Here is a 26,240-nt window from a genome sequence, read left to right on the forward strand (position 1 = left end):
AGTTTATATTGCATTTCATGTTGTGCTTTTCTATTTAACTGAATGTACCTTCTTAATTATATAAGTGGGTTTAGCTCATTTAATTCATTAACACGTTATAAAATAGTTTCAATTTGCTACCATTGCAAATATTCGCCACTAGATGGGGATCTCCAACTACCGGTATACAGTAGAGACCACTGTTGCTCAATGCCACACTGTAAAATGGGCCTAGTCAGAGTGGGCCTACAACAAAAATGTTAATATCAATGGAGTAAATACATCCCACGGCTATGATATTAACATTCAAATAGTAGTTGATTTATATTATGTATGTGCAGTGCTCATGGCTTGACAACTCATTAGTGAAACATTACTTTTAATATGAATAAATAATTTGTTTACAAAGACAACAATGACAACAAACACAAACATTGGAGTAACAGTCTAGTACCACCAAATAATGAAACCAAAGTGAGCACAAAGTGGAACTGGTGGTAAAGTGTTAAAGAATGGTCTGCCTGGCTCCACCCCGATAAGGATGTGTCACACCATAACAGGAAGAAGGAAGTCAAAACAACTCTTGACGTCGCAGATAAAACAAGGAGCTAGTTACGTGTGTATTGGTTGCGTTCTCCTGTAGACGTGCCTTGGATATCAGGCGAGTGTCAATGTAACTTGTTCTATTAAAGCACTGCCAAACTAAACATCGACTTGTCCTAGGCAGTAAGTATGGCCATTTTGAAGTTCAGGCAGTATGTTGTTGAGCCCAAATATTTAGTTGGGTAAAGTTAAAGTAAATACTGTACCTTACAGAGGCCATTAGCTAACTAGAAAAAACAAGAGCTCACTCTGTGTTTGTCTAATGCCTGCAGCTCTGTGCGTCCCTTTGCCCTACATTCCAGAGGAAGAGTCACTTTCGTGTGAAGAAGGCATGGCCGCTCGATTCTCTGTCCCAGAGGAGGACCTCTGTTGCCCTGTGTGCTGTGACATATTCAGGGACCCTGTGGTCCTCAAGTGCAGCCACAGTTTCTGTGCAGCCTGTCTACAGCAGTACTGGTCTGGGAAGGGCTCGGCCCGAGACTGCCCTCTCTGTAGAAGGGAGTTTGTGGACGAGCCGGTGGCCAGCCTCACCCTGAAGAACCTGTGTGACTCCTACATCCAGGAGAGTGGAGCGATTGGGTCTACAGGAGAGCTGTGTGAACCGGGTGAGCTGTGCTCCCTGCACGGGGAGAGGCTGAAGCTGTTCTGTCTGCAGGACAAGGAGCCCATCTGTGTGGTCTGTCACACCTCCAGGAAGCATAAAAACCATCAGTGCTGCCCGTTGGGAGAGGCTATAGTCGACATGAAGGTAATCTGTTGTTGTGATAGGCAACCCTATAAATATAAATTGAGTTCTCTAGCTAGCATTTTATGAGTTCAGAGGTGAACATGAAGGTAAAGGGGAAAATGCTGTGAGTTTGATCTAATCTGTTTTATGCCTTCTGCAACTGTTTGCCTTTGAAGAACTGATATGTTTTGTTTACTCTATTCTTAGTCCAATTATCTTTTTAATGTTCTTTGTAGGAGGATATGAAGTCTGTGCTTACTTGTTTGCAAGAGAAGACAGAGGCTTTTGACAAAATGAAGCAAAACTATGAAAATACAGTGACACACATTCAGGTAGTGTTGGTGGTTGGCCATAGTATGAAATAAATCAAACTCTCTCATATGTTAACACACAATCCTAACAAAGGTCTCATTTCAGGTCCAGGCCCGGTTTGTGGCAAAGAGGATTCATGAGGAGTTTGAGACACTCCACCATTTCCTCCAAGCTGAAGAGGCTGCTAGGCTTGCAGCTCTGAAAGAGGAGGAGGAGAGTAAGAGTGAGATGTTGAGGCAGAGTATGAGGGAGATGGACAGAACCCTGGCCTCCCTCTCTGACACAATCAGAGCCATGGAGGAGGAGATGGCTTTGGAGGATACTTTTTTTCTCCAGAAATGCAAGCAGACAATGAGAAGGTGAGTACATTACAACCCCTGGTGGGTTCACTGTCTACAGACAGTGATGAGTACTAACTCCTAGTTCTTCTGTCTGTATAGTGTTCAGTCTAGCACACTGCAGGACCCAGTTATGGTCTCTGGAGCACTCATCGATGTGGCTAAGTACCTGGGCTCACTTCAATACAAAGTGTGGGAGAAGATGCAAGGGATTGTTAAATACAGTGAGTACTAACTGCAGAGTTTTGAACATCACTCGGTGTCAAGACTAGTCTATTTCATTACATGATAGACTGAAACCTTAATTTTTTTAAGCACTTAAAGTGCTTCTTAATGTGTATTGACACAGTAATTACAGTGGTGAGAACCACTACATCATGGTAACTGGATATACTTTCTCCTCAGCGCCAGTGACTCTGGACCCCAACACGGCTGCCCCCTGGCTCCTGCTGTCTGAAGACCTCACCAGTGTGAGGGACAGCGACGACAAACAGAAGCTTCCAGACAACCCCGAGAGGTTTGACCCTGACACAGGCGTACTGGGCTCTGAGGGCTTCAGCTCAGGAAAGCATGTCTGGGACGTGGAGGTTGGAGAGAACAGCGCCTGGGTCCTCGGTGTAGCCAAAGAGTCCATCCAGAGGAAAGACAAGGTCTCCTCCGTACTGAAGAATGGATACCTGTCCGTGTACTTTTACCACAAGATGTACTTTGCAGGGACCTCACCCCTGACACGACTCAATCTGAAGAAGAGCCCTCAGAGGATCAGAGTGCAGCTAGACTGGGAGAAGGGGAGAGTGTGCTTCTCTGACCCAGCTGACAACACGCAGATCTACACTTTCAAACACACCTTTTCTGAGAGGGTCTTCCCCTATTTCTGGGTTGGCTGTAAGCAGTGTCCTCTGAGGATTGAGCCATTAGAGGTCTCAGTGAAAGCTGTAGATCACACCTGAGAATGTGTTGGCGCATGGAATTTTCTGTCTAGTGTCTTTCTTAATGTTGATTTTTATGTCATGAGAAACATCTAATGGATAAATAATATTTAAATATTTGCCACTCGTTGCCTTTAAATTAACACTTACATTTCATTTAATGGACACTTGTTGACATTTATTTTATTGTGTAGTATGGAATAAAAGTTTCGTTTTCTGTGTGGAATAAAAATGGAACATCAGACTTACTGTGGTGATATTTTATTATAAAATACTAAGATAAACTAGTATTTATATTCAGTCGTCATCAATTTCAAATAGTTGGGCTAAACCATTCCTGTAATAACACCGTCAAATGGTTTCCCCTGAAATCTATAAACGATCCTGTAAGAATATTGTTTGAAGACGACTTCCAGATCTTTTTTAGGATTAAATTTAAATGTATTTTAAGTTACTCACCAATCAATACATTTTTTCGAGTAAAACAAAACGTGGACAGATTAATTAGGTCTGAAACACTGCAAGATAACAGGTAAAAAGTAAGTTCATGTTCTGTTTTTGCATTATGCGATGCTAGTAATTTAGCTAGTAAGAAACACGACGAAAAGCATCGGCAAAGTCTCACGCATTCGTATTAATTAGTACCTTTATATTAAATGTCTACAGGATATCTCTATAAGCGTTTTTAGGATTCTAGCAAATTGGATTTTGATTATGTTATAAGTGTTGCTTTTAAAAGTATTGGGCTTTTGTTTTGTCAGAGACTCGGGATATGATTGGGACATTTTAGTCCTTCATGTACCATGCTATGCCAACATAAACTGACCATTTACCCTCAAAAATATTGAAGATGACTGACCTTTCATCAATCAAAGGGAAGAAGAGGGGACCTACAACCGTGATCACAGAGGCCTGTCCAAAGTCTCCCAAGGTCAGTTTCCTCACTCCTTCTCTACTGCTCATGGAGGTCCCTTCTGACACCAACACCAGTCTGCCAGTGTGGGACGCCATGCACTCCCAACAAGTGGACGTTGTCTGGACTGTGACACCATACAGTATCAATGTCCGCTTCACTCCTCTCCCCACCAAGTCAGGGCAGACTACTAGTGCCAGCAATACTCTTATCTGCTCTCCTGGCAAAAGCAGCAGCACCACCAGGATCATCCAGTTGTCGTCAGGCCCATCCTCAGCCCTAAACCAGACCCAAATGATCATCCAACCTCTACCACAACAAATGACCCCAACCAAAATCCCCCCCAGTGTGCTCCTCACTTTTCCTCAAAGCACCCTCTTTCCTCAACCTGGAGCAATCACCATCTCACCTCACAAGCCCCAAAACATGACACCGAGCCCAGTCAAAACCACCTCTCTCATCCTCCCCCTGCCTGTCATCATCACCCAGCCACAGCCTGTCCATCAGCCTACCACCCCAGCCCAAACACAAGCCCAAGCCGCTAGCACTAATCAGCCCCCTGGTCCATCCAAGACGGCAGTCAGTCTGACCTTCCACACAAACACCTCCGGCGACATCCAGATCTGCGACTACTTTCTCACTTACTTCTGCAGGACGGGGAGCAACTGCAAGCAGCACCACACGCCATACCCCTTCCACTGGCAGCTGTGGGGCATCAACAGTCACCAGTGGGTAGACTTCACCCCCCGCGCCCAGGTTAATCTAGAGAGGGCCTACTGCAATGTCAACCGGGAGGAGATTGGAGTCAAGGAAGGGTGAGTAGTACAGGTAGGAGATGTTAATCATAAAACTGTCCATCAGTCCTCAAAATCTGTGATTTCCATACTTGTTGTCATTCATAGCTCCATAAGTACTGCTGAATTTTAATCACACAATAGTTTATCAATCAATGTATAAAATATTGCACATTTACAGAGTTTATGAAGAAGAAAAATACAGGAACTGAGACTCGCCCACACACACACCCACGGGAAGTGCCAGAGATGACATTAAGGATTTGATACCGTTTTTTAAACGTAGCGCTACTTGCTACCCCACCATAACTCTTAACGTTTTTTTGCTATGATTAGAGCTGGTTATTGGCAGGTACCTCATAATACGATACTTAGGTGCCAATAAGCGTCTGCTAAATGGCATATATATATATATATAATATGATATGTATTGCGTTTCGATACTGTGATTTCAATCATATTGCTCACGATGTCTGCTGTAGAAGGGACAAGTCAAAGAATAAGTCACTTTCTGAAGGCACTGTATCTGCACCAACATTTCAATATTTTTCCTTCATAGTTCTCCATCTTCTTTTTAAAAAGGGAGACCAATTTCTTTTAGCACTTTTATTTTCACGACTGGTCAGAACTTGTTCTCTCATGCTTTCTTATTACACATTTTGTTGTGTTACAGCCTGAATTCAAAATGGATTCAATTTATATTTTTTCTCACCAATCTACACACAATACCCCATAATAACAAAAAGTGAAAACATGTTTTGAGATATTTTTGCATATGAAAAACAGAAATATCTAATTTACATAAGTATTCACATAAGAGTCAATACATGTTAGAGTCATCTTTGGCAGCAAATTACAGCAGTGAGTCTTTCTGGATAAGTCTTTAAGAGCTTTGCACAACTGGATTGTATATTTTTTTATTCTTCAAGCTCTGTCAAGTTGGTTGTTGATCATTGCTCGACAGCCATTTTCAAGTCTTGCCATAGATTTTCAAGCCGATTTAAGTCAAAACTGTAACTATGTCACTCAGGAACATTCAATGTCATCTTGGTCAGCAACTCCAGTTTATATTTGGCCTTGTGTTTTAGGTTATTGTCCTGCTGAATGGTGAATTTGTCTCCCAGTGTCCCAGTGATTTTGCCTGTGCTTAGCTCTATTCCATTTCTTTTTTATCCCCAAAAACTCCCTAGACATTGCTGATGACAAGCATACCCATAACATGATGCAGCCACCACCATGCTTGAAAAATATGAAGAGTGATGTGTTGTTTTGGATTTGCCTGAAACATAATCCTTTTTATTCAGGACATAACATTAATTTCTTTACATGCCACATTCTTTTTGCAGTTTTACTTTAGTGCCTTATTGCAAACAGGATGCATGTTTTGGAATATTTTTATTCTGTACAGGCTTCCTTCTTTTCAGTCTGTCGTTTCGGTTAGTATTGTGGAGTAACTACAATGTTGTTGATCCATCCTCAGTTAATGATCACAGCCATTATACTCAAACTATTTTAAAGTCACCTTTGGCCTCATGGTTTCCTTCCTCTCCAGCAACTGAGTTAGGAAGGACGCTTGTATCCTTGTAGTGACTGGGTGTATTGATACACCATCCAAAGTTTAATTAATATATTCACCATGCTCAAAGGGATATCCAATGTCTGCTTTTTTAATTTGGACGCATCTACCAATTGGTTCTCTTCTTTGTGAGGCATTGAATCGGTGTTTGAAATTCACTGCTCGACTGAGGGACCTTACAGATAATTGGATGTGTGGGGTACAGAGATGAGGTAGTCATTCAAAAATAATGTAAAACACTATTATTGCAGTGATTCCATGCAACTTATTATGTGACTTGTTAAGCAAATGCGTACTACTGAACTTATTTAGGCTTGCCATAACAAAGGGTTTGAATACTTATGGACTCAAGACATTTCAGCTTTTTATTGTTGTTTAATTTATAAAACATAATTCCACTTTGATATTATCGGGTATTGTGTGTAGACCAGTGATACAAAATATTAATTTAATACATTTTGAATTCAGGCTGTAACACAACATAATGTGGAAAAAGTCAAGGGGTGTGAATAAACTTCTGAAGGCACTGTATATCGTCAAAAGTTCTATCCCGATACATAACTGTATCTAATTCCCCCCCCCCCATCACTAGTACGGATATGTTCACCCTGCACTTTGACAACATGACGTTGAAGGACGGGGAGAAATACGACCGGGTCAGAAGACTCCAGAACACCACAGACCCAACCAAGAACCCTCACCTCTACACCAGGTGGTGCTTCTTCTGGTGGAATAACCTCAGCTGGACAAAGTACAAAGACGTGAGTGCTTCAAACCCCTCTCTCCTACCCTCAGATCTTTAATGAACTTTCGCTATGGCGGACTGCGTTTTGTTCATGACAAAAGATAATTCCCTCACAAATGGTTACCTCTGTTTCATATTCATGTAGGCTTTGACTTACTGGGTTGTCTTGTTAAGGATGTGTCCAAGATCCTTCTGGACAAGAGGGATGCTGGGGAGCTGGAGTGTCGTTTGCACATCTTAGCGGTGGAATACAAGGTGGACTTCATCAGTATGATCCAGACCAACGTCACCACAGGGTTTCAGCGGGCCATCCGACTCAGACCCTTCTATCACTCCCTTAAGTCTCTGAGAGCACATTTGAGGTACGTATCCATGTTTTGTTTTAACCTTGAGCTGGTTGATTGGTTCAGTTACCTTACTTTCTAGGCTCTTTTGAACTGTGTTCAATTATCTTAAATCTAATTTACATGCACTTGTTTGTTATACACTACATGGCTACAAAAGTATGTGGACACATGCTCATCGAATCTCTCATTCCAAAATCATAGGTGTTAAAATGGAGTTGATCCCCCCTTTGCTGCTATAACAGCCTCCACTCTTCTGGGAAGGCTTTCCACTAGATGTTGGAACATTGCTGCGGGGACTTGCTTCCATTCAGCCACAAAAGCTTTAGTGAGCTCAGATGTTGGGCGATTAGGCCTGACTCGCAGTTAGCATTCCAATTCATACCAAAGGTGTTCGATTGGGTTGAGGTCAGGGCTCTGTGCAGGCCAGTCAAGTTCTTCCACACCGATCTCGACAAACCCTTTCTGTATGGACCTCGCTTTGTGCACAGAGGCATTGTTATGCTGAAACAGGAAAGGGCATTCCCCAAACTGTTGCCGCAAAGTTGGAAGCACAGAATCGTCCAGAATGTCATTGTATGCTTTAGCGTTAAGACTTCCCTTCACTGGAACTAGGGTGCTAGCCCAAACCATGAAAAACAGCCCCAGACCATTATTCCTCCTCTACCAAACGAGTTGGCACTATGCATTTGGGCAGATAGCGCTCTCTTGGCATTGAACAAACCCAGATTCGTCCATCAGACTGTCAGATAGTCAAGCGTGATTCATCACTCCAGAAAACACGTTTTTACACTGCTCCAGAGTCCAATGGCGGCGAGCTTTACACCACTCTAGTCAACACTTGGCATTGTGCATGGTGATCTTAGACTTGTGTGTGGCTGCTCCGCCATGGAAAGCCATTTCATGAAGCTCCAGACAAACAGTTATTGTGCTGATGTTGCTTCCAGAGGCAGTTTGGAACTTGGTAGTAAGTGTTGCAACCGAGGACAGATGATTTTTACGCGCTTCAGTGGTCCCGTTCTGTGATCTTGCGTGGCCTACCACTTCGCTGAGCTGTTGTTGCTCCTAGAATTTTCCACCTCACAATAACAGCAGTTACAGTTGACCGGGGCAGCTCTAGCAGGGCAGAAATTTGACAAACTGACTTGTTGGAAAGGTGGCATCTTATGACAGTGCAACGTTGAATGTCACTGAGCTCTACAGTACGGGCCATTCTACTGCTTATGTTTGTCAATGGAGATTGCAAAATGTTATACACCTGTCAGCAACGGGTGTCGCTGAAATAGCCGAGTCCAAAGGGGTGTCCACATACTTTTGGTCATGTAGTTTAACTCATAATTGGGGCCTGGAGAAATTCTCCACTCTTTTTAAAACCAGTAGTTCTGTCCTACAGCACCAAAAGGTTGATAGTGCCATCTCAAGCCACCTGTTGGCATTTAGACCCTGAAGGGGACACATCTGTGTGGGAGGGGCTAGAAAGATTCTCCTGACCTGTAAAATGACTAACCACGACTAACCATGTGTTCATTATGTTGAAATGTGTTTGGAAGAGGCTGTAGTGTCATCAGTAAAATTATTTATTGAACTGCAGGTTAATGTCATAGGTCAGGTGGTAGAGCATTTTTCCGGGTCCTACTCATAATGCTGGAATCACACCATATTAGTTGTAGTTCATCAATAATATGAACTACATTCACGAAAACAATAATCTACTTGATTTGTATAGGACAGGTATCCTGCTGGATGGTCTGGCCGGCACATCCACCGAGCCTTCCCCGGCCAACTTCAGTGTAGACCCTCTGGGGGAGTTCAGCACCTGGTAACCCCCAGTGTGGACCCCTAGCTCCGCCCCAGACCAGGACTACAGCATGGTGGATGTGCCTGCCAACACCCAGGCCTTCCAGAAGGTCCACAGCCTGTTCCACAAGACTCTGTCAGAGACCCGGGTGGAGATAGTCAGCCTCCACCAGATCCAGAATGTTCTCCACTGGGACAAGTTCCAAAGGTGTGGATGGGGACTCCCTCTGGCCCTCTTTGATATGTTTTCTATCCTTACGAGAATAACCATTCATTTTCCTCATGTACTGTGTATATGACCGTCATGTGGGAATGGGATAAAGGATAGGGAAAAGGTAGATAACACGGTGCAACATTACATCACACAACAGATCAATATCAAATCAAATCAAATTTATTTGTCACATACACATGGTTAGCAGATGTTAATGCGAGTGTAGCGAAATGCTTGTGCTTCTAGTTCCGACAATGCAGTAATAACCAACAAGTGATCTAACTAACAATTCCTAAACTACTGTCTTATACACAGTGTAAGGGGATAAAGAATATGTACATAAGGATATATGAATGAGTGATGGTACAGAGCAGCATAGCAAGATACAGTAGATGGTATCAAGTACAGTATATACATATAAGATGAGTATGTAAACAAAGTGGCATAGTTAAAGTGGCTAGTGATACATGTATTACATAAGGATGCAGTAGATGATATAGAGTACAGTATATACGTATGCATATGAGATGAATAATGTAGGGTAAGTAACATTATATAAGGTAGCATTGTTTAAAGTGGCTAGTGATATATTTACATCATTCCCATCAATTCCCATTATTAAAGTGGCTGGAGTTGAGTCAGTGTCAGTGTGTTGGCAGCGGCCACTCAATGTTAGTGGTGGCTGTTTAACAGTCTGATGGCCTTGAGATAGAAGCTGTTTTTCAGTCTCTCGGTCCCAGCTTTGATGCACCTGTACTGACCTCGCCTTCTGGATGATAGCGGGGTGAACAGGCAGTGGCTCGGGTGGTTGATGTCCTTGATGATCTTTATGGCCTTCCTGTAACATCGGGTGGTGTAGGTGTCCTGGAGGGCAGGTAGTTTGCCCCCGGTGATGCGTTGTGCAGACCTCACTACCCTCTGGAGAGCCTTACGTTTGAGGGCGGAGCAGTTGCCGTACCAGGCGGTGATACAGCCCGCCAGGATGCTCTCGATTGTGCATCTGTAGAAGTTTGTGAGTGCTTTTGGTGACAAGCCGAATTTCTTCAGCCTCCTGAGGTTGAAGAGGCGCTGCTGCGCCTTCTTCACGATGCTGTCTGTGTGAGTGGACCAATTCAGTTTGTCTGTGATGTGTATGCCGAGGAACTTAAAACTTGCTACCCTCTCCACTACTGTTCCATCGATGTGGATAGGGGGGTGTTCCCTCTGCTGTTTCCTGAAGTCCACAATCATCTCTTTAGTTTTGTTGACACCACACTCCGAGGGCCCTCACCTCCTCCCTGTAGGCCGCCTCGTTGTTGGTAATCAAGCCTACCAAGCCTCCGCAAACTTGATGATTGAGTTGGAGGCGTGCATGGCCATGCAGTCGTGGGTGAACAGGGAGTACAGGAGAGGGCTCAGAACGCACCCTTGTGGGGCCCCAGTGTTGAGGATCAGAGGGGAGATGTTGTTACCTACCCTCACCACCTGGGGGCGGCCCGTCAGGAAGTCCAGTACCCAGTTGCACAGGGTCTCGAGCTTGATGACGAGCTTGGAGGGTACTATGGTGTTGAATGCCGAGCTGTAGTCGATGAACAGCATTCTCACATAGGTATTCCTCTTGTCCAGATGGGTTAGGGCAGTGTGCAGTGTGGTTGAGATCATTTTATTGATAAGGGTTATCCAAAGGAGATGAAGGCTTTTTATTTTCCTGCTCCATTTGACAATGAATAAATGTAATACTGATAAAAAACGATTGAATTTAAGATGAATTCATACATTAGGTGGCATTGTTTGTGTTGTAGGTACAAGGAGCACATGCGGAAGGAAGCGCGGTGACACCAAGGAAGACGGGGCTCTGGAGAGGCACCTGTTCCACGGGACCGTCGGGGACTTCATTGAGGACATCTGCCACAACAACTTTGACCCGCGCGTCTCGGAAGTCAACGGGTTCGTGTACGGCTACGGCTCCTACTTCGCCCGCAACGCCTCCTACTCCAACACCTTCACTGCGGTGTCACCTGACGCTGGGGTCCGTCACATGTTCCTGGCCAAGGTGCTGGTGGGAAAGGTGAGCGTGGGCAAGTGCAAATACCGCCGGCCGCCACCCGTCATATCCACGAAGGAGGACTACAACCTATACGACACCTGTGTGGACCAGCTGGTCAACCCCACCATCTTGTAGTTTTTGACCGGTGCCAGTGCTACCCCTACTATCTGATCAAATACAAAGAACTGCTAGTGGTGGACGTTAATGAGTAGGTTTGCTCTGGGAGAGCTAGTGTTGCTGCCTGTGACGGTAACTGTTGTTGTTCACTGGATGTTCATTCCACACCAGACCGTTAATGCAGCACCTTGCATTAAGGTGAAAGACGATGTTTGTGTATCCAGTCCAAAGGATAATGTTCAAAGCCTTCCAAAGACTTGGAATGTCTTTAGAATAGAAATGTGTTTTACGAAGTTTTACAATTACCGTTTCTACAGTAAGTTTCTACAACATCCCATTTTAAAATGGAATTCTAAATGTAACACAAACAAGTTTGATATATTTTCGAAATGTTTTAATAATGGAAACAATTGTAATTTGATCATTTAGAAAGAAGAAATTATAAGTTCTAGATGTTGCTTTCAAAAAGGTTTGTTATAAACTGTAAAGTCGTTATGTTATTGACAATAAATGGGTTTACTGAATACATCAGGGGCAGTCGGTTCAGTTTATGATTACGGAGGACGATTTTTTCTTATGAGCATGTTCTTATTTCTATTACAGAATATTGGATGACTGTCATTCATATTCCATTCACCCAGTTTAATGTAACATCGATAGGTTTAGGCTACTACATGATACTAACATTTTCCCTGTACCCATCATGAGGTTGCTACAACCTAGCCTACAAATGAAAGCAAAAATAAATTGCTAAAAGGCAACAAATTAGAAGTTTTGGAATGGCCTAGTCAAAGTCCAGACCTAATCACAACTCAGATGTTGAGGCAGGACATGAAACGAGCAGTACATGCTTGAAACCCCCCAAATGGCACTGAGTTACAGCAGTTCTGCATGCAAGAGTCAACCAAAATTCTTCCACAGTGACGTGAGAGACTGATCAACAACTACAGGAAGAGTTTGGTTGGAGTCATTGCAGCTAACTGGCACAACCAGTAATTGAGTTTAAGGGGGCACTTACTTTTTCCCACAGGGGCATTTGATGTTGCATAACTTTGTTTATGAAATAAATTAGACAAGTATGTAATTGTGTTATTTGTTCACTCAGGTTCCCTTTATCTAATATTAGGTTTTGGTTGAAGATCTGATAACATTTAGTATCAAAAATATGCAAAAGTAGAGAAAATCAGAAAGGGGGCAAATCATTTTTCACAGCACTGTAGGTGCAAATAAATGTATTTTACTGAATACATTAATTACTTAAGCTTACAGGGGGAGTCTTGTGCACTTTACAATATCTTCATTTATTCTATTTACAGTCATATTTCTGAAATTCAATCCCCCCAAAAATTGTCAGAAAGTTAAGTTATGAATGGAATGCAATTCCCCTTAAATATCTTGTAGTAAAACGTTATATTTCTCTCTTATATATTTTGTACAAACAAACCCTTTCCCTCTTTCTAACAGTACATCTTGTGAATTAACTTTGTTTCCCGACACTGTCACACATAATCAGTGTTAGTCTTGTTTGGACAGGAATCAAATGCATCCTGCAGGTTGCCCAGGAATGTTCCTAATCCTCCAAGAACAAGAATCACAGAACTGGACAGAATAATTTCTATAGCACATCCATCCAGCTGAAACTTTAATCAAGGGTGACTTTTTCATGGTGCAAAATAGTTCAAACCTATGCAAAAAATACTGTAAAAGTAATAATCTGGCATTGTAACTTTTCTTCGACAACGAGTGCTGTGAAAGGCCACTAATTTATGCATTTTTCAGTGTACTTAAAACTACTTAAATAACTTGTTATGGTCATCTTTATATTTATTTTTGCACAGATTTGAACTATTTTGCACCTTAAATGTCACCCCAAAAGTAATTTCCCACTGGGCATAGACCATCGTGAAATCAACCAAACATTTGACCCAGTCATTGGATTTAAGCGTTGGGTTAAAAAAAAAAAGACGCAAATCCTTTTTGCAAATCCAATCAGTGTTCCACGTTGATTCAAAGTCATCACCTCAAATGTTGGGGTTGAAATGACGTGGAAACAACATGGATTCAACCAGATTTCACCCAGTGGGTTCTCAATGACTTCATGGTACAGTACAAGTGTAGTCTGCTGACCAGTTACAGTACATATAAAATGTAGTGTTATTATTCAATCTGGTATCATTTTAAATGGGTAGATACATTTGGCATATAATGTAGACTGAGTACAGGGCGACCGTTGTCACTTGGAATCCAAACGGAATATTCCTCTATAGTTTGGATTCCAGGCTAACTCTTTTGGATTCCAGGCTAACTCTTTTGGATTCCAGGCTAACTCTTTTGGATTCCACACATTGAAATTACATTTAGGCTGATATTTTATGATATTTGAAAATGAGCAGTATGTACAAACATTAAGACATATCTTACATAAAACTATAATAAAATCCTTTAATCGTGCTTGCTGGGCAACTCTATTGACTTTCCCGTGAGGTTTTAACTTGACATGGGGCTAAGACATCACAAAATGACATGTACAAAGGAATTGCAGTAAGAAATGTTCCCTTCCAAACTCCTCAGAATGCTACTGAGATACGTTAGTAAAAGTGTGTTTTTAAAACAAGAAAACAGATGAGGACACATTGGATGGATATGCAGGCAAATAAATGTGATTATGAGAAATGTATCTTCAAGAGGAAGAAAATTAAAAAAGGGTTGAAATAGTTTAACGTTAAGAGTTATTGAACATCTTGATGCTGCAAAAAAATAATCGCACAACAGTGATTGTGGAAGGCAACAGAATGTAAAATGGAGTAAAATGACACTTGGAATCAACATTAAAGGCAACTTTAAAAGCATCTGCTAAAAACTAAAGTTCATCAGACGTGTTGAGGCCTATAAAACATTCAAATCTGATATAAATCAAAGACACCATCTCCTGTGACCTGGTCTATGTAGTCTGTGTTAGAAGTCCTGTCCCTAACAGGGAGTGTTTGGTCTATGATGCTTGGTGTCCTTTTTCCCTTTCAACCAATTTCAATACACATAAAATCACCAATATACAACAGCTAAAGCAACAAAAAGCAATACAAACTCAATGAAACAGAACGACAGATAAATACAAATAAAAACAAAGGCGCCTTGATGATTTGACAAGTCTCCCTTTGTGGACGGACGGTAATTTAATTTTTCTGCCAATAAGGAAAATCCTATATCCTCCACCCAAATCGACTTGCTTTTGTGCTCTCTCTCACACACCCACTCTCTTCATCCGCTCTCCAAGTCAGCATGATTCGAGTGCCATGATTGGATGTACCACGTAGTGGTGGGAGGTCATAGTTCATGATTATTTCCATAGTGGCAGACTGCTGGCGAACTGACTGCTGACTGTACAAGGAAGGCGCTGAATCCTGTGACGGGGAGGGGCAGTGTTGTGGAGTTGGCGTTGTCCTGGAGGGGAGGGAGTAGGTTGAAAAGGCCATGGAGGGAATGGCGAGTTAGGAGTCGTGATGGTCACTCGCAGGCCAGTTTGCTGTCAAAACTGGACAGGCCAATGGCGAAGGCTTGCAGGGCACACATGGGGTAGTTGTAGTCTAAGGTGAATACGTCCTCGGCCACTCTGCCAAACTGCATTACGATGTAGTCCGCTGAGGGAAGAGAGAAGAGATGACTCAATAATGTGAAATCATTATTCCATTCTACCCAAGGAGAGGGAGTGAGAAATAGAGAGTGAAAAAGAGCGAGAGAAAGAGAAAAAGAGCCGAGGGAAGCACTGACGGATCGACTCACGATCGTTGTCATGGACGATCTGAAAGTTCTTGACGGAGGCCTGTGTGACGCGGCCGTGGAAATTGAGCACGTAGGACTGGGTGTCGTCATTCCACACAGGGGCCTTGTTGTGCAGCTCGATCAGGTTCTCCACTGAGTGGTTCTGCCACTTACTTAGAAGGCTGTCCTGCTCCTGGAAACACACAGACAACAGGGTTGTATTCATTAGGCACTAAACAGAAGAAATAGGACTGAAACAGGGAGTGACAACCTTGACTTACCCACTAAGAACGCTCTATTTAGTTCTCCGTTGCGTGCCCTAATGAATACGACCCAGACATCCAAACCATCTAATCTGACATCACTCCCCAGTGACCACATCTCACAGCCCTTAGTGGGTTAGCCTCAGTTTCCATTACATGATGTTGACTTCAATACTCACTCCATTATTCAGATTGTGCTAAATTATTTTCTATTTCAAGATGTAAGAATGCCAGAGTCTTAAATCAATCATGCCCTCTGCCTTACTGTGCATAACAAGTACAGTGACTACAAATGTTAGAAGAAGTGATTGGAGTTGTACAGTCCCATGGGGCTGATACATACACTGTTTGGACGGACGGGAACCCTCTCAAAGTTCATGTTCATGCCTGGGATGATGACGGTCATCTTGCGGGGACCTTTGAACCCCAAAACGTTGGTCTCCTGCAGAGAGAACACAGGAGATTCGAATGTCACAGAATGTCACACAACCTTACAGGTTCAATTATATTTGTGTGCGTGTGTGTGTGCGTGTGCGTGTGTGTGTACACTCACATAGCAGATGGCTGCGAGTTCCTGTCGTGTGTTGCTCTCCTCCAGCAAAGCTCCAGGGTTCTTACAGGGGTTGGTGCCTTGGTCATACACCGTGAACTTGGTCCCCATCAGGTTAGACCTGCAGGATGACCAGACCAATCACATTAGAGTCTACAATGTCCCTCCAGCACTCACAATCCCACTTCACACCCAATAGGGTTATCAGATGCAGCCGAGGGCTCAAAACAATATGGAAATTGTTCATCAGCAAAGATTTAGAATTATATTTAGAGTTGTGAGACGAGTGAGATATGGTCCTACCTCAGTTTCCCCATGAAGCTCTCTCCCTCGCGTGACAGGTCCGTGGCGTCCACTGAGATCAGGTAGTTGGACGTCTTGCTCTTTTTTCTTTTCCTCCCAGCCAGAAGAAACAGCTGGGTGAAACAAAGAGAGTAAACTCAGGGTGAGAGGGAAACTCACAAACCATCATTTTAATCACTGCAATCAAAACAGGTGTTACTTTTACTTTATATTCTCACACCATTTCAAATGTAGCTATTGAGGAAAAGAAAATTAAACAGGCCTGTGAGAGAAGATGGTAAAATAAACCCATCTAGGTCTTGTCTCCATGTTAATCCACTATGACAGGATGTGAGGTCAATGTACCTTCCTGCCGTCCTCTCTCTCCATGTGCATAAAGTAGGTGGGGTACAGGCCGCGGTCCATTCCCTTCTTGTCCCGGGATATGCGGCACTTGACGGTGACGCCGCGGGGTGCGGGACGCACCACAAACTCCTCCAGGTTGTCCACTTCGATCAGGGCGCTCTCCGCCGTGGGCGACCCCGGTGCCACGTACTCCTGTGAGGGGGGAACACACACTGCTACATCACAAAACATACCGGCCAATCGCCGTTATAAAGGAGATACGGTACAGGAGTAGGGAGGACAACATTCATCTGCCATCTTGTTGTTTCAGTGTCTTCAAGTGACAAGTTGATTTGCCATGTGTAATGAACACATTAGAAATCTCACAAGCCATAGCCACATAGCTATGTGTGTGCACCTAATGATATGACAGGACAGAGACAATTGTACGGTTGGACTCACTGTGTTGGACTTTGTGCTGGAGGCAGACGCAGGCCGGGTTGACTCTGGGTTGGGGGACAACGAGCGTGTCCGGTCTTCGTCACCGTGTTCCTCATCCTCACTGGCCTCTTCGTAGTTCATACTGCCTGACAGACCTGGTCAAGGGAGAAAGAGTGCACTATGGGAGATGTGGCCTACAGCTTACACTCCATTGGTTGGGATCAGGAGTAGAGGTCGACCGATTAATCGGAATGGGCGATTTCAAGTTTTCATAACACTCGGAAATCGGTATTTTGGGACACCGATTTGCCAATTATTATTATTTTTTTTATACCTTTATTTAACCAGGCAAGTCCGTTAAGAACACATTCTTATTTTCAATGACGGCCTAGGAACGGTGGGTTAACTGCCTCGTTCCGGGGCAGAACGACAGATTTTCACATTGTCAGCTCGGGGGATCCAATCTTGCAACCTTACATAGTCCAACGCAATAACGACCTGCCTCTCTCTCGTTGTACTCCACAAGGAGACTGACTGCCTGTTACGCGAATGCAGTAAGCCAAGGTAAGTTGCTAGCTAGCATTAAAAAATATTTAAAAAACAATCAATCATAATCACTAGTTGACTACACATGGTTGATGATATTACTAGATATTATCTAGCGTGTCCTGCGTTGCATATAATCTGGCTGAGCATACAAGCATACAAGTATCTAAGTATCTGACTGAGCGGTGGTAGGCAGAAGCAGGCACGTAAACATTCATTCAAACAGCACTTTTGTGCGTCTTGCCAGCAGCTCTTCGTTGTGTGTCAAGCATTGCGCTGTTTATGACTTCAAGCCTATCAACTCCCGAGATGAGGCTGGTGTAACCGAAGTGAAATGGCTAGCTAGTTAGCGCACGCTAATAGCGTTTCAAACGTCACTCGCTCTGAGCCTTCTAGTAGTTGTTCCCCTTGCTCTACATGGGTAACGCTGCTTCGATGGTGGCTGTTGACGTTGTGTTCCTGGTTCGAGCCCAGGGAGGAGCGAGGAGAGGGACGGAAGCTATACTGTTACACTGGCAATACTAAAGTGCCTATAAAAACATCCAATAGTCAAAGGTTAATGAAATACAAATGGTATAGAGAGAAATAGTCCTATAATTCCTATAAAAACTACAACCTAAAACTACAACCCAAGACTCATGTTAAAAGGAACCACCAGCTTTCATATGTTCTCATGTTCTGAGCAAGGAACTGAAACGTTAGCTTAAAAAAGTGCAATATGTGCAATATGGCACATATTGCACTTTTACCTTCTTCTCCAACACTTCTCCAACACTGTTTTTGCATTATTTAAACCAAATTGAACATGTTTCATTATTTACTTGAGGCTAAATGTATTTTATTGATGTATTATATTAAGTTAAAATAAGTGTTCGTTCAATATTGTTGTAATTGTCATTATTACAAAAAAATAATAATAATTAATCGGCCGATTAATCTGTATCGGCTTTTTTGGTCCTCCAATAATCGGTATCGGCGTTGAAAAATCATAATTGGTCGACCTCTAATCGGGAGGACCCATGGTTCTCTATGCAGACAGGAGAGATCATCTCAGATGCCCAGCCAAGCTACAACTCCTCCATATCTCCTCAGTAATCCCATAGGTTCTTATTGCCATGACTTTTGGATAGATTATTTTCTCCTGGGATCCAAAGGGATGAGCTTGCATGTAATAGATATGGGCACCGTATTTCTTCAAATGTATGCACATTTTGCTTTTGATCACATAGCCTTTGATTTGTTCCAACTAAGTCATCATACTACCTCAGTTGAAAATATGAACTGATAATATATTTCTGCAATCGGAAAAGGCCACATATTACAATATGCAGCTAAAATTGCTCTTTGAAATATTTGAGGAGACAACCTAACCTCAAAACAGCTGGCAGAGGATAGGAAGGAAAGTGGAAGCGAAATAGTGCTGAGTAACTGTTAAGACCCATTGAGGAAGAACTTTTCTGGATAGACGAGACTACAGACGAGACTACCCAGTAACCAGGTTACGATAGAAGAGACCTGTTATGAACCTCTAGCCATCCCAGCAACCTTCATTATCCCCAGACACCACTGTTAGTCCACTTCAGAGCCCTATACATTTCCACATTGGAAAGAATACTGTTGAAATACAAGACAATAGATTCTCCATCTTCAGTGTGTTTTATCCATCACTGAGAGCTGGTTTCCTGGGCCCAGATTAAGCCTTGTACTAAATGCACGTTAAGCATGCTTTTCAGTCCAGGAGTAATCTGTGTCCGCGAAACCGGCCCTGATTGATTGATTGTCTCTCTCTCTCTCTCTCTCTCTCTCTCTCTCTCTCTCTCTCTCTCTCTCTCTCTCTCTCTCTCTCTCTCTCTCTCTCTCTCTCTCTCTCTCTCTCTCTCTCTCTCTCTCTCTCTCTCTCTCTCTCTCTCTCTCTCTCTCTCTCTCTCTCTCTCTCTCTCTCTCTCTCTCTCTCTCTCTCTCTCTCTCTCTCTCTCTCTCTCTCTCTCTCTCTCTCTCTCTCTCTCTCTCTCTCTCTCTCTCTCTCTCTCTCTCTCTCTCTCTCTCTCTCTCTCTCTCTCTCTCTCTCTCTCTCTCTCTCTCTCTCTCTCTCTCTCTCTCTCTCTCTCTCTCTCTCTCTCTCTCTCTCTCAGATCAGCCTGTCCTCTCACGAGACTACAAAGTGCCTCTACCAGCCCAGAGGTGTGAAAGAGACACTTATATTGAGTGCCCTGTCGGTGTAGCCCGCCAGAGCAGCAGACGGGATGTGATCTCTGAAGCTGCTTGGTATTCGTGTGCTGACCCAGAGGATTTATCAGGGTAGATGACGATGAGGATATAAATGACTGACTCGCATGTGTACACACTCTCCTAGGTCTTCTGTCTACAGCACTACAACGTATGAGACATTGTCTGTGCAGTGGAGGTCATAGGACTAGGACTATTTCCTGGTCACATGGTCTGACCATTACTAGGTCCCGGAGTATTTCTTGGTCAGGTAAGGTGTTCAGGAACACCCCCCCCAGCCTTACCTACTGACAGAGCTCTTTATAACACTGTACTTTAACACTCCAACCTTCTGTCCAAACTGGCTGTCCTGACTCCCTGTCCTGACTCTCTTCTCCCTGCCCCCCCCCGGCTCACCTCGTTTCTGCAGCAGCTCGTGGATGTCCGTCTTGGGCTCCAGCAGAGTCTCCGTGTCTCCGTCCCGGTCTGGCTCCTCTGCGGGGGGAGACTGGGGCAGCGGCTGGGACAGGGACAGGGGCTGGGACTTGCTCACCGACAGAATCTGGATCTTGGCACCCAGGTCCGGGGCCTCAGAGCCCATGAAGGCAGCAGGGCCGTCGATACCTGCAGGGTGGGGTGCATTCACAGACGTTTTTGAATTATGTTAATGACTTTGTCCTGCTTGTCTGTGTGTTTGAGCACCCAGCTGTTTACTTCTCCAAGAGCTGTTCTGTATTCCTGTCTATGCTTCCCTGAGGTGATTTGATTTGTACCTACTCCTTATTACTTAGCCGTCTGCTTGCAGCTGCGTTTCTCTGTAATACCTCTCCTCTATGTTCATGTCAGAGCTTAGCCTTGTGCCATGGAGTGATATGCTGCACTGAGCAGGTGGCCCTTTTCTTGCCTGGGAGTCTGAATGCTGCTCTGCCTCTCTGAATGTGACTCTCTCCTCCCCATCTGAAGGCCCCTCTGAGCATCAGAGAACAGCTTCCTGGGTGTCTCCTCCACTACCTTAAACAGTCGCTTCTCCACATGTCCCAAGACTGAGGGAGGCGTTATTAGACACACACACACGCACCACACACACACGTCATCATATTAGCTTCCTGATTGTTTGTAGGAACATTGTATTGTATCCCAGTACGTGAGAGACTAAAATATATTGCATGCCAATGTACAGGTGATTGGTATCAGAAGTGGGATACACCAATGTTTATGATCCTATTCTACCTACCAATTGTACCTACCTCTTCCCCATACTGTTTATATTTATTTACTTTTCTGCTCTTTTGCACACCAATATCTATACCTGTACATGACCATCTGATCATTTATCACTCCAGTGTTAATCTCCAAAATTGTAATTATTCGCCTACCTCCTCATGCCTTTTGCACACATTGTATATAGACTCTTTATTTTCTTTTTTTTCCTACTGTGTTATTGACTTGTTAATTGTTTACTCCATGTGTAACTCTGTGTTGTTGTCTGTTCACACTGCTATGCTTTATCTTGGCCAGGTCGCAGTTGCAAATGAGAACTTGTTCTCAACTAGCCTACCTGGTTAAATAAAGGTGAAATAAATAAATAAATCAAATATAAGCACCTTTTCTCTAGTCTTGGAATTCCTGACTGGTCTCCTCTACCTCGATCTGGAAAGCCACTCTGCTCCTCCAGAGTGAGCTCCATGACTGGCTCCTCTTCCTGCTTTCCTGGGCTCCACCTTCTCCCACCACTCCCTCTCACTGTCCTCACCTGATATACTGTCCTCACTCTGGACTGGAAAGCAAATTTATCATTAAAGTATTCTTCTTCACAGCCAACACCAACAACGGTCTATCTCTTGACTGTAGACTGGGGTTCAATCGCTCAGCACTGATCCTGCTTCCTCAGACCCATTACTTTATCCTGATGGTGTCACGAGTCCGACCGAGGGTGTTTCCCCTTCCCGGGCGGGTGGCGCTCGGCGGTCGTCATCACCGGCCTATTAGCTGCCACTGATTGTTTTTCCTCTCCCTCCTTGTATGTTTAGTGGTAGCACCTGTTCATGTGTAATTAGTTAATTAGTTTGTCTTTATTAGACAGCCGGCCCGCCTGGTTGTTGTGCGGGATTATTTCAGTGTAACCTTCGGCTCTGTTGTAGAGGTACGTGTTAGTGCCTGGTCGTTACTTTTCCGTTGTACATTCTCATTCCCTGTGTTTGGGGCCGTTACTATTGTGAGCACCCTGTGGTGCGTTGGTGCTATTAAAGACGCACAGCTTTGCACTCACTGTCTCCTGCGTTTGACTCCACACACCTACGACACCTGAAGCATTACAGAATCCCGCACCTAAATCAAATTGAATGGAGTCAGCAGGAGCAGCAGCCAACCCTCTCCCATCGATGGAGGAACGGGTTCTCCACCACACCACCGTTCTCCATCGGATCGGATCCGCGATGGATCAAGTGATGGAGAGAATGGACCGATGGGAGAGGAGTGGTCTCCTCTCTCCACCTTCGGCACCCCGGCTCCGGACTCCCCATCACTCGACTCCAGCACCCTCCGTCTGACGCTACCGAGGGCTTATGATGGAGCGGCGGCGGGTTGCCAGGGGTTTCTGCTTCAGCTGGAGCTATACCTGGCCACCGTTAGACCCACTCCCTCAGGAGCGGAGAGGGTGAGTGTCCTCATCTCCTGCCTCACGGGTCGTGCTCTGGAGTGGGCGAACGCAGTCTGGAATGGCCCAGACTCAGCGCGGGAGCACTACCCAGAGTTTTCCTGCCGCTTCCGTGCCGTGTTTGATCACCCTCTAGACGGCCGAGCGGTGGGAGAACGACTTTTCATCTCAGGCAGGAGAGGAGGAGCGCCCAGGATTACGCGCTGGAGTTCCGGACCTTGGCAGCCGGATCTGGGTGGAACGACAGGGCCCTTATGGACCACTACAGGTGTAGTCTCCGAGAGGACGTCCGCCGGGAGTTAGCTTGTCGGGACACCACTCTGTCACTGGATCAGCTGATTGACATGTCCATTCGACTGGACAATCTGCTGGCTGCCCGCGGGCGTTCAGAGAGGGTCCTGTGCGTTCCACCACCCAGCCCCTCCGCTCCCATTCCGATGGAGTTGGGAGGGGCTGCGCCGAGGGGTACCGGAGGAGGAGGCCTTCCCTGCACCAACTGTGGTCGGAGAGGACACACGTCTGATCGGTGCTGGGGGGGTCCGTCTGGGAGTAGAGATGGCAGGCGGAACGCTTCTCGGTCACCCCAGGTGAGTCAGCATCAGACTCACCCAGAATCCCTTGTTGGCCATATGTTTGTCTTAATCTCTTTCCTTCACTTTCTTCCCTCTTCCCAGCATAGGGCGCTAGTCGATTCAGGCGCAGCTGGGAACTTTATGGATCGCGGACTCGCCCTTAAGTTAGGGGTTCCGCTGGTGCCGATAGATTCTCCTTTCCCCGTGCACTCCCTAGATAGCCGGCCATTAGGGTCAGGGATGGTCGGGAGACCACGGTCCCACTGGACATGGTGACGCAGGGGAATCATAGGGAGCGTATCAGTTTTTTTATTATTGATTCGCCTGCGTTTCCAGTGGTGCTGGGGACTCCCTGGCTGGCCCGGCACAATCCTAAAATTTCGTGGAGACAGGGGTTCTCCAGGGGTGGTCAGAGGAGTGTTCTGGAAGGTGTTTGGGAGTTTCCATCGGTGCCACGTCGGTGGAGAGTCCAGACCAGGGTTCCACGGTGTGCATTCCCCGAGTATGCCGATTTGGCAATCGCTTTCAGTAAAGTGAAAGCGACTAAATTACCACCTTATCGACCGGGAAGGGATTGTACGATAGATCTCCAGGTAGACGCTGCGCTTCCCAAGAGTCACGTGTACCCGCTGTCCCAGGAGGAGACGTTGGCAATGGAGACATATGTCACGGAGTCGCTGGGACAGGGGTACATTCGGCCCTCCATTTCACCCGTCTCCTCGAGTTTCTTTTTGTGAGGAAAAAGGAGGGAGGTTTGCGTCCGTGTATCGATTATAGAGGTCTAAACGCCATCACAGTGGGGTATAGTTACCCTCTACCTCTCATCGCTACGGCGGTGGAATCGTTCCACGGAGCGCAGTTCTTCACAAAACTGGATCTCAGGAGCGCGTATAGTCTGGTGCGTATTCGGAAGGAGACGAGTGGAAAACCGCATTTAGTACTACATCCGGCCACTATGAGTACCTCGTCATGCCGTATGGGTTAAAGAATGCTCCAGCCGTTTTCCAATCCTTTGTAGACGAGATTCTCAGGGACCTGTGCGGGCAGGGAGTGGTTGTTTATATCGATGACATTCTGATCTACTCGGCCACTCACACCGCGCATGTGTCTCTGGTGCGCAAAGTGCTTGGTAGACTGCTGGAGCATGACCTATACGTCAAGGCTGAGAAATGCGTGTTCTCTAAACGAGCCGTCTCTTTTCTGGGATATCGCATTTCCACCTCGGGGGTGGTGATGGAGGGTGACCGCATTAGGGCCGTGCGTAATTGGCCGACTCCAACCACGGTAAAGGAGGTGCAGCGGTTTTGGGTTTTGCCAACTACTACCGGAGGTTTATCCGGGGTTTTGGCCAGATAGCGGCTCCCATTACCTCACTGCTGGGGGCCGGTGCGATTGCAGTGGTCAGCACAGGCGGACAGAGCATTCAACAAGTTGAAGGCGCTGTTCACTGATGCGCCCGTGTTGGCGCATCCGGATCCTCTCTAGCATTCATAGTGGAGGTGGACGCGTCCGAGGCTGGGGTGGGTGCCGTGCTATCACAGCGCTCGGGTACGCCACCAAAACTCCGCCCCTGCGCTTTCTTCTCAAGGAAGCTCAGCCCAGCGGAGCGTAACTATGATGTGGGGACCGGGAGTTGCTACCGGTGGTTAGAGCTCTGAAGGTGTGGAGACACTGGCTTGAGGGGGCTAAGCACCCTTTTCTCATCTGGACCGACCACCAGAATCTGGAGTATATTCGGGCTGCAAGGAGACTTAACCCACGTCAGGCAAGGTGGGCCATATTCTTTACCCGGTTCCGGTTTACTTTGTCTTATAGACCGGGCTCCCAGAACGTGAAGGCTGACGCACTGTCCCGCCTTTACGACACCGAGATGGGTCCACCGAACCTACTCCCATCCTTCCCGCCTCTAAGCTGGTAGCCCCAGTGGTATGGGAGGTGGACTCGGACATCGAGCGGGCGTTACGGGCTGAACCCGCGCCTCCTCAGTGTCCAGCGGGGCGAAGGTACGTGCCGCTTGATGTTCGGGACAAGCTGATTCGGTGGGCTCACGTCCTACCCTCCTCGGGTCACCCTGGGGTGACGAGGACAGTGGGGAGCCTTCAGGGGAGGTATTGGTGGCCTACGTTGGTTAAGGACGTTAAGGGTTATGTCTCCTCTTGCTCAGTGTGCGCTCAGAGTAAGGCTCTAGGCACCTTCCTACAGGAAGCTACAACCCCTCCCCGTTCCACAGCGGCCATGGTCACATCTGTCCATAGATTTCCTGACCGATCTTCCGCCGTCTCAGGGGAACACCGCGGTTCTAGTGATTGTGGATCGGTTTTCTAAGTCCTGCCGTCTCCTCCCGTTGCCCGGTATCCCTACAGCCCTGCAGACTGCGGAGGCATTATTTACCCATGTCTTTCGGCACTACGGGGTGCCGGAGGACATCGTTTCTGATCGGGGCCCCCAATTCACGTCTCGGGTATGGAGAGCGTTCATGGAACGCTTGGGGGTCTCTGTCAGCCTGACCTCCGGTTATCACCCCAAGAGTAATGGGCAGGTGGAGAGAATGAACCAGGAGGTGGGTAGGTTTCTGCGGTCGTATTGCCAGGATCGGCCAGGGGAGTGGGCACGATACATTCCCTGGGCTGAAATGGCTCAGAACTCACTACGCCACTCCTCTACTAACGTGTCCCCTTTTCAGTGTGTGTTGGGGTACCAGCCGGTCCTGGCACCATGGCATCCGAGCCAGACCGAGGCTCCTGCGGTGGAGGAATGGGTACAGCGCTCCAAGGAGACCTGGAGGGCCGTCCAGGAATCTCTACGACAAGCGAGTGGACGGCAGAAGAGGAGTGCTGACCGCCACCGCAGTGAGGCCCCCGTGTTTGTACCGGGGGACAGGGTCTGGCTCTCGACCCGAAACCTACCTCTCCGCTTGCCCTGCCGGAAGCTGGGTCCGCAGTGTGTAGGGTCTTTAAAGTCCTGAGGAGAATAAACGAGGTGTGTTATCGATTACAACTCCCTTCCTATTATCGTATTAACCCCTCGTTTCATGTGTCTCTCCTCAGGCCGGTGGTAGCTGGTCCCCTGCAGGACAGTGAGGTACCGGAGGTCCCTCCCCCCCCTCTGGACATCGAGGGGACCCCGGCGTACACGATCCGGGCCATTCTGGACTCAAGACGCCGGGTGAGGGGCCTGCAGTACCTCGTGGACTGGGAGGGGTACGGT

At 45.9% G+C, this 26,240-nt stretch overlaps 3 protein-coding genes across 14 annotated transcripts in view; 2 read left to right on the forward strand and 1 right to left on the reverse strand.

Moving 5' to 3' along the window:
* Window positions 1-496: 496 nt before the first annotated feature.
* LOC118370759 (zinc-binding protein A33-like) lies at window positions 497-3,132 on the forward strand. 4 transcript variants are annotated; one of them, XM_035755876.2, is made up of 6 exons: window positions 497-640; window positions 855-1,330; window positions 1,546-1,641; window positions 1,727-1,980; window positions 2,062-2,183; window positions 2,365-3,132. In XM_035755876.2, exons 2-6 carry the CDS (start codon window positions 914-916, stop codon window positions 2,907-2,909), a joined length of 1,434 nt encoding a protein of 477 aa, XP_035611769.1. In that variant the 5' UTR covers window positions 497-640; window positions 855-913; the 3' UTR covers window positions 2,910-3,132. The 4 variants fall into 4 exon arrangements, with proteins under 4 accessions (XP_035611769.1, XP_035611768.1, XP_035611767.1 ...); XM_035755875.2 differs by having other exon boundaries at window positions 538-705; window positions 885-1,330; XM_035755874.2 differs by having other exon boundaries at window positions 541-705.
* A 100-nt stretch (window positions 3,133-3,232) lies between these two features.
* On the forward strand, window positions 3,233-11,942 carry LOC118370762 (zinc finger CCCH-type antiviral protein 1-like). 7 transcript variants are annotated; one of them, XM_052492455.1, is made up of 6 exons: window positions 3,233-3,427; window positions 3,650-4,616; window positions 6,764-6,932; window positions 7,062-7,278; window positions 8,987-9,265; window positions 11,053-11,942. In XM_052492455.1, exons 2-4 carry the CDS (start codon window positions 3,739-3,741, stop codon window positions 7,155-7,157), a joined length of 1,143 nt encoding a protein of 380 aa, XP_052348415.1. In that variant the 5' UTR covers window positions 3,233-3,427; window positions 3,650-3,738; the 3' UTR covers window positions 7,158-7,278; window positions 8,987-9,265; window positions 11,053-11,942. The 7 variants fall into 7 exon arrangements, with proteins under 7 accessions (XP_052348415.1, XP_035611775.1, XP_035611771.1 ...); XM_035755882.2 differs by having other exon boundaries at window positions 7,091-7,278; XM_035755878.2 differs by having other exon boundaries at window positions 7,091-7,278; window positions 8,992-9,265.
* Window positions 11,943-12,613: 671 nt separating this feature from the next.
* Window positions 12,614-26,240, reverse strand: part of tulp3 (TUB like protein 3) — a 54,308-nt gene continuing 40,681 nt past the window's right edge. For all 3 annotated transcript variants that reach the window (XM_052492450.1, XM_052492449.1, XM_052492451.1), the window contains 8 exons: window positions 20,223-20,429; window positions 17,076-17,209; window positions 16,635-16,826; window positions 16,290-16,402; window positions 15,990-16,107; window positions 15,780-15,878; window positions 15,195-15,366; window positions 12,614-15,052 (listed from right to left, as the gene is read on the reverse strand). In XM_052492450.1, the coding sequence (XP_052348410.1) occupies window positions 14,919-15,052; window positions 15,195-15,366; window positions 15,780-15,878; window positions 15,990-16,107; window positions 16,290-16,402; window positions 16,635-16,826; window positions 17,076-17,209; window positions 20,223-20,429 (1,169 nt within the window). In that variant the 3' untranslated portion in view covers window positions 12,614-14,918. The remainder of the gene's footprint in view (window positions 15,053-15,194; window positions 15,367-15,779; window positions 15,879-15,989; window positions 16,108-16,289; window positions 16,403-16,634; window positions 16,827-17,075; window positions 17,210-20,222; window positions 20,430-26,240) is intronic.

This window comes from Oncorhynchus keta, chromosome 33 (assembly GCF_023373465.1).
Source record: "Oncorhynchus keta strain PuntledgeMale-10-30-2019 chromosome 33, Oket_V2, whole genome shotgun sequence".
NCBI classification, from domain to species: Eukaryota; Metazoa; Chordata; class Actinopteri; order Salmoniformes; family Salmonidae; genus Oncorhynchus; species Oncorhynchus keta.